General features: G+C 41.1%; 1 protein-coding gene across 1 annotated transcript in view; it reads right to left on the reverse strand.

Moving 5' to 3' along the window:
- il34 (interleukin 34) overlaps nt 1–3,892 on the reverse strand; it is a gene marked incomplete at both ends in the record, with an annotated part of 49,599 nt that extends 45,707 nt beyond the window's left edge. The window contains one exon of the mRNA XM_083893420.1: nt 3,847–3,892. Coding sequence (XP_083749546.1) covers nt 3,847–3,892 — 46 coding nt within the window. The remainder of the gene's footprint in view (nt 1–3,846) is intronic.
- Between the last annotated feature and the right edge of the window lie 3,481 nt (nt 3,893–7,373).

The following is a 7,373-nucleotide window of genomic DNA, read 5'->3' on the forward strand; positions in this document are numbered from 1 at the left end:
ATAAAGGCCGGGCTATTCTGTTTGAAGCCGCACTTTATAGAATATCGCAGGAATGTAGGAAAATATGTGTTTTTAGCTCGCGGCGACGAGGGATCTGCTGCTCAGTCAAGTTTGTGTCAATGAGGTAAAACCAAAAACGAAGCGTTTCAAACGCTGAAGTCACAAGATAAGACGTTTGAGCTGTCGGTGAATTAACAAGTCATTTTCCAGCCAGAATATAGATTTTGACTGGCGAGCGTCTAAGGTCCCAGGCTGGTTCTTCAAGACCATCTCCATCAAGAGTTTCCAACATGTACTGATTGAGTTAGATGTTCTAACTGTGTGCTTTACTGTGCTAAGGCCTCCTCTTCTGGTGAGTGATGGTCACACAGATCTTCTCGTTCTAACCATTTGTCTTCCCCTGGGTCAGAATCTTATCATCCCTTGTCAAATCAGATGTAAATGGACAGCTCAGTCCTATCTGCCTTGTCCATGTGACGTTCAGGACGATCCTTTATCCTTAACCTGATGACCCCTCTTGTCCATCATGACTCTGCTGGTGAAGAGCAAAGGGGTCAGGGGTGGAACGACTCTCCGGACAAGCATCCGGCCCACAGCGGCTAACAGTGCATTGATGTTGTTAAACTGAAATTTACAGTATTTACAATATTCAGGCTGGAATTTAGCCCTCAGGACGGATTTCAACGGAACAACCTCACAAAAAACCCGGACACAGGACTCTAGGATGGCTATTTTCACTGCTAATCGCACTTCTTTCACAACCCTAAGAGGATAAAGCGGTAGATAATGGATGGATTGCACTTCTTTCTTATTTGTAATAAGTAAACAGTCCGTGCCAGTTTCACTTGGCGGGCGTCGTTACCGAGTCTGAATGAAGGAAACTTGGGCGGAACAGTTAACCTGGCTGAAGAGGAGTGAGTTTACAGTGGGATAGCGTTGGAGAAAGCTACGCTAAGAGATGCTCCATCCACGTTCAATGCACTTTGTTCTCCATGTTGTGAAGAAATAGAGAAATCCTACACTTTTAACTTGTCACAGACTAATTTTTTTGGAGTCCTGAGGACAACAATTCCAGAGGACAGGATAAGGTGGTGATCTACCCTGCAGGTCCACAGGAAGCTCTGCTGTTTCAAATACTAGTTCCTGTTCTTCTCGGTTCCTGGGACGAAAAGACCTGGCTCACGATCTCTGTTCCAGTTCATCCCGAAAGGCGCTCGATCGCGGACGTGAGGTCAGAGCTCTGTCAAGTTGTTCCACGCCGAACTCAACAAGTCAAACCATGTCTTTACAGCCCACTGGGTCACGTTGGAACAGAAAAAGGTTCTTCCTCAAACTGTTGCCGCAAAGTTGGAAGCACAGCATCGTCCAAAACGTCTTGGTATGCTCAAAGTGTTAAGATTGTCCTTCGTTGGCGAAAAGAGGCCTCGAGCCTAAGGCTGACAAACAGCCCCATGTGTCGTTAGCCCTCCTCCACCAAACATGTGGCAAAATACTTTTGTCCGCACTATATCTTACAACAAGAACGAGGAACAAGGGTCTTTCTGCACGGAGTTACTCAAGTAGCTAAAAGCTAGCTGAAAGACGACATTTCTATCTATCTATCTATCTATCTATCTATCTATCTATCTAATAGCTAAAAGCTAAAAGCTAGTGCTAAAGTAGCTAAAAGCTAGCTAAAAGACTACATTTGGAGGATAAAGTGGTAGAAATAAAAATGGACGGATGTGTATCTACCTGTGGTTACTTTCCTTGCACCCGATATCCCTCACATGGTTTTTGAGTCGACGTATCGTACGTACAACCCAGTGAGGTCAAACCAACAAGGAGATGAGATCAGTTCTACCTCGCCTTTTTGAAGAGAAAACGCACGACATGTTGACGAATTAAAGGCTTCAGGCTTTTGCATAACGCACTGACAGCACTGACAGCACTGACAACGGCGTATCCATCCCCAGACGTCCACACGGTGCACGCTATCGGCCTGAGGAGCTTTAGCTCTCACCATTTATATAGTTTTTTAAAAGCTATTTACAGTATTTTATTGTTCCTTTCATTTATATTTTCACATACTTTTTAATTACAAGGTTTTTCCATGTTATTTCATTCATTTTGAAAACAAAAAAATACTATTTTGGACTCATACATTTTTCTTTGGAGTCAGATTATTTGTAACATAATGGTGATGAACACTGGTTGGAAGGAAGGGCCCCCTGGGAATTTTTGCTTAGGGCCCCTACAGACTCTAGAACCGCCTCTGGAACCTTTATAAAAAAGGGTTCTACTTGGGGCCAAAAAGGGTTCTCCTACGAGGACAAGCTGGAGAACCTTATATGGTTCTACTTAGCACTTTTATTTCTAAGAGTTTAGAAATCAAGTTTTCCCAAAACCATCACTTTAATACGATATTCAATCCAAACAAAACTGCAGTATTAAGTCAGAGCTGCACATCAGTGTGAGTGTTGACATAGAAAATGCAGGCACTTTAAATGACTTAATTCTGGCAAACCCCGAGCTCCCACACCCCTGCAGACAGAAAACTGGACACCAGAGCGGCCATTTGTAACTGTGACAGCGACGACTCCACCCTGCTGCGATAATGACGAGGAGCCAAAAGACGAGGTGTGATGTAAAAACATCATCACAGACTGTGCAGCTGTGTAATATACAAGTACAAATACTCTCCTCTCATTTTTTATATCACTGGTGCATGTGTTGCACATCTTTGACATAATGCACTGCTCCATTCATGCCATGTATCGCTCTACAATAGTCCTGTAAAGTCATAATACTTTTGTCTCCTCTACACTCTACTGTTTAACCTATCTATCTATCTATCTATCTATCTATCTATCTATCTATCTATCTATCTATCTATCTATCTATCTATCTATCTATCTATCTATCTATCTAATAGCTAAAAGCTAGCATCGAAGTAGCTAACTGCAAGCTAACTGAAAAGACAACATTTATGTCTGTCTGTCTATCTATCTATCTATCTAATAGCTAAAACCTAGAACTTAAGTAGCAAAAAGCTAGCTGAAAGACGACATTTCATATCTATCTATCTATCTATCTATCTATCTATCTATCTATCTATCTATCTGTCTATCTATCTATCTATCTATCTATCTATCTATCTCTAGCTAGTGCTAAAGTAGCTAAAAACTAGCTTAGGGACTACATTACTATCTATCTATCTATCTATCTATCTATCTATCTATCTATCTATCTATCTATCTATCTATCTATCTATCTATCTATCGCTAAAGTAGCTAAAAGCTAGCTGAAAGGCTGGATTTCTATCTATCTATCTATCTATCTATCTATCTATCTATCTATCTATCTATCTATCTATCTATCTATCTATCTATCTATCTATCTTGTAGCTAAAAAATAGTGCTAAAGTAGCTAAAAGCTATCTGAAAGACTAGATTTCTATCTATCTATATTGTAGCAAAAAGCTAACTTAAAGACTACATTTATTTCTATCTAACTATGTATCTATCTATCTAATAGCTAAAAGCTAGCGCTAAAGAAGCTATAAGCTAGCTGAAAGATGACATTTCTATCTATCTATCTATCTATCCGTCAAAAGATAGCGCTAACGTAGCTAAAAGCTAGAAGAAGTGTTGTAGAGCTCACGATGACCACGTACCACAACTATAGTTTCTGAAAAAACTGTCAGTGTCAGTCGACACCAGGAAAATCTTTGGTGTAAATAGGTAGCAAATCTTGCATTTGGCGAGACATTTGGAAATAAAGCAGCATTAGCATTTCACGTCCATTTGACAGCCTTACACACACTTATACACACACACACTTATACACACACACACACACACTTACCCAAAAGGCCTCCCAGCAGGCAGACTGAGGTGGACAGCTGGACCATACTCTTGGGCTTACGTCCTCGGCTCCACGACGCTCGAAACTCCGCAGAATGTGTCGGCACAAACGCCCACACACCGGCTCTGCCACACACACACCCACGCTCACACATACACACACATGGGCACGCGCACACACACGCACACACACACACACTCCCGCTACAACACCGCCGTCTGCAGCGTTTGTTGGCGTGGACTCGTCAGGCTCCGGGTGTTCAGCGCATCTTTGAGCATCGCTCGCCGATCGCGGGTTTTTTTTTCCACGTGCTGTGCGTCCCGATGTCGACGTCTGTCTGGAAACGAGAAGCAAACGCACAAAAAAAAAAACATGAAAAGATGTGAAACGTGAATGTTTGACACAAACAGTGTGTGTTTCTTCTCGCACGACCCCTTCATTTTCCCCTCGGATGATGAAATCGACAGAAAGCGCCAAAACATTACAATTTCACACGGGGAAATTAATAATTTGTGACTAAGATTGAACGACTCAGGGTCACGATCACTTGACACGATTCTTGTTTTACATTCACAGTCTATTAGCAATGATTGATGCATCGGGTGAATGCATTGATGAATTTAGGGAAAGTGAGCTTTCCCGACAGCCTGTGATTATCAAAGGGAGAATAAATCCCCGTCATAACGTCAGAGTCCACGCTCACGTCCAGCTGGACCAGAACTTCAGTCCAGAACTGAGACGTCAACCTCTACCACAGATATGGTGTGAAATGATGTGAGAGGAGACTTTCACGTCCTTCAAATGGATCGTTTACGCCAACGTAAACAACATTTCACACACACATATATACACACTGTAAACATACATACATAAACTACATCAATACATAAACTAGATACAAATACATAAACTACATCAAGTACATAAACTACATCAATACATGAACTACATAAATACATAAACTAGATACAAATACATAAACTACATCAATACATGAACTACATCAACACATAAACTAGATCAATACATACATAAATAAACTTATTCAACACAAACTACATCGATACATTAACTACATCAACACATAAACTACATATATACATAAACTACATCAGTCCATAAACTACATCAGTCAATAAACTACATCAATTCATAAACTACATCAATATATAAACTACATCAATACAAAAACTAGATACAAATACATAAACTACATCAATTCATAAACTACATCAATACATAAACTACATCAATACATAAACTAGATACAAATACATAAACTACATCAATTCATAAACTACATCAATACATAAACTACATCAACACATAAACTAGATCAATACATAAACTAGATCAACACATAAACTACATCAATACATAAACTACATCAATACATAAACTAGATCAATACATAAACTACATCAATACATAAACTAGATCAATACTTAAACTACATCAATACATAAACTACATCAACACAAACTAGATCAATACATACGTACATAAACTAATTCAACACAAACTACATCGATACATTAACTACATCAACACATAAACTACATATATACATAAACTACATCAGTCCATAAACTAGATCAGTCCATAAACTACATCAACACATTAAACTACATCAATACACTTTCGACACAAAGGCCTGAATGGGTCATTATTAAAAAATATGAATCACACAAAAAAATGAGCGGAGGGAATTCTAACACATTGAAAATAAGGAAACGCCACAAATTGCTAATAATAATATTGATATGGATCAGTAAAATATAACCATGAAAACCATGAAAAACTGATGAGTGGATGTTAGTTGATGATTCCAATTGCTCTTTTCTGAAATGCCTTCTGAGGGAGAGAGCGGGGAGTGTAAGTGTGTAGTTTTCTGTCCGCCTGACCACAAACAATGGAAACAGCGCCCCCATGAGCAGATCTGTGGCTACACAATGAGCTGTCTTTTCTTTTCACTGCTGCCAAAAGAAGTCATCTCAGTTCACAGACTTCACTTTTCCTCCCGCAAATCAGCATCAGTCGGTGTCTGAAGCACGTCTGCGAGGTCTGTTTAAGCTCAAACAGGCAGTGATCGATCACTGCGGACTTTCAAGAACACCAGAATGACCAAGAAAACTTTATCCCCTATTTCAACAGTTAAAAGAATGGATAACTGGCACGTTTGGCTGCAGAGAAGAAGAAGAAGAAGAAGAAGAAGAAGAAGAAGCAGGAGAGTGTGAACCATTGATGGTCGGCAACAGAAGACGTGAATCTGAGGTAACTAATTGGTAATTTGGGTCCTTAAACGCTAACAGATGCAGAGCAATGGAGCAAGTTCTAAAAGTAGAATGGGATATCGCTTCACCAACTTGATACCCCGACTGACCGATCAGGCCTCGTTTCTCCACACAGAAACACAAGTTTCCGCACATTCAAACGACGCTGCCCCCCCATGGAATCCAAGGACTTCCCAGGACCAATTCCCTCACATTCAAAGAACCCAATGTGCTGACGCTTAAGCTTGAGATGGGAGGACAAAGATGGCGACAAGGGATTTTCCCTTTTGGGATCTTGGTCTTTGTCATTTGTCTTCTTTGGTGAGACGGAGATCTTGGAATTTTACTTTCCCCCCGTCGTCATTTGCTCGCTCTTTGCTTAACTTTACTCGCGCACTGTTCTGCACGGAGCTTCATGAAAACAGTCGGTGACGTCGCAGCAAACAAGGGAGACGTTTCAATGATCCGTGTCTTTCAAGGCCGACTTTCAAAGAAACGTTCAAGGATTTCAAGGACCCCTGGGAACCCTTGGACCCTCTGCTTTCTTACGGTTTAATTAAAGTAACGATGCAGAAGGTCGTTGTAGTTGTGGACTGACGCTGGATCGCTCTTGTGCGCACGGCAACGTCAATGTAACTCAGTCAAAGTAAAGGCAGAAGTCTTCAAAACGACGAAGGCTGGATGTGGATAATAAGGCTGATAAAAATCAAAGATTTTGCAGATTCTTCTCAAAACACAACGTTCCAGCTGAATAAGACATCTTCTGCTCCCGTAGAGATCAATCTGTGAAGTATTCATTTTGAAATCTTTGGTGGTTTAACGTCTGCAGATGCTTTTCGCTCCGTTCGCGGTGAACGTTAAAGAAGAATGACGATGGTAATTCCCAAATCCACGAGCGGTAACAGATCGACCTGTCTGCGGGTGAGAAATCACTGGTGTTGTTGACATCTGGTTTCTGCTAAGCACCTCAAGCCTCTCTCTCTCTCTCTCTCTCTCTCTCTCTCTCTCTCTCTCTCTCTCTCTCTCTCTCTTCAGACTACTTCAGTGGACATTTCGGAAACCCAGAAGTAGCTGCAGAGTGAGCGCTTCCTCCCTGGAGACAAATCATTCAACGACCTCAGGTCCTCGTCTGTGCGATGAAGACGTCTGCAACCTGACGACAGGCTCTGAGAAGACTTTACTTTGACACTTTGAGTTACACGGACGTTCTGCATCGTTACTTTAAGCAAACTGTAAGAAAGCAGAGGTTCCCAG

The sequence above is a fragment of the Microchirus variegatus genome, assembly GCF_963457635.1.
Source record: "Microchirus variegatus genome assembly, chromosome: 8".
Classification (NCBI taxonomy): domain Eukaryota; kingdom Metazoa; phylum Chordata; class Actinopteri; order Pleuronectiformes; family Soleidae; genus Microchirus; species Microchirus variegatus.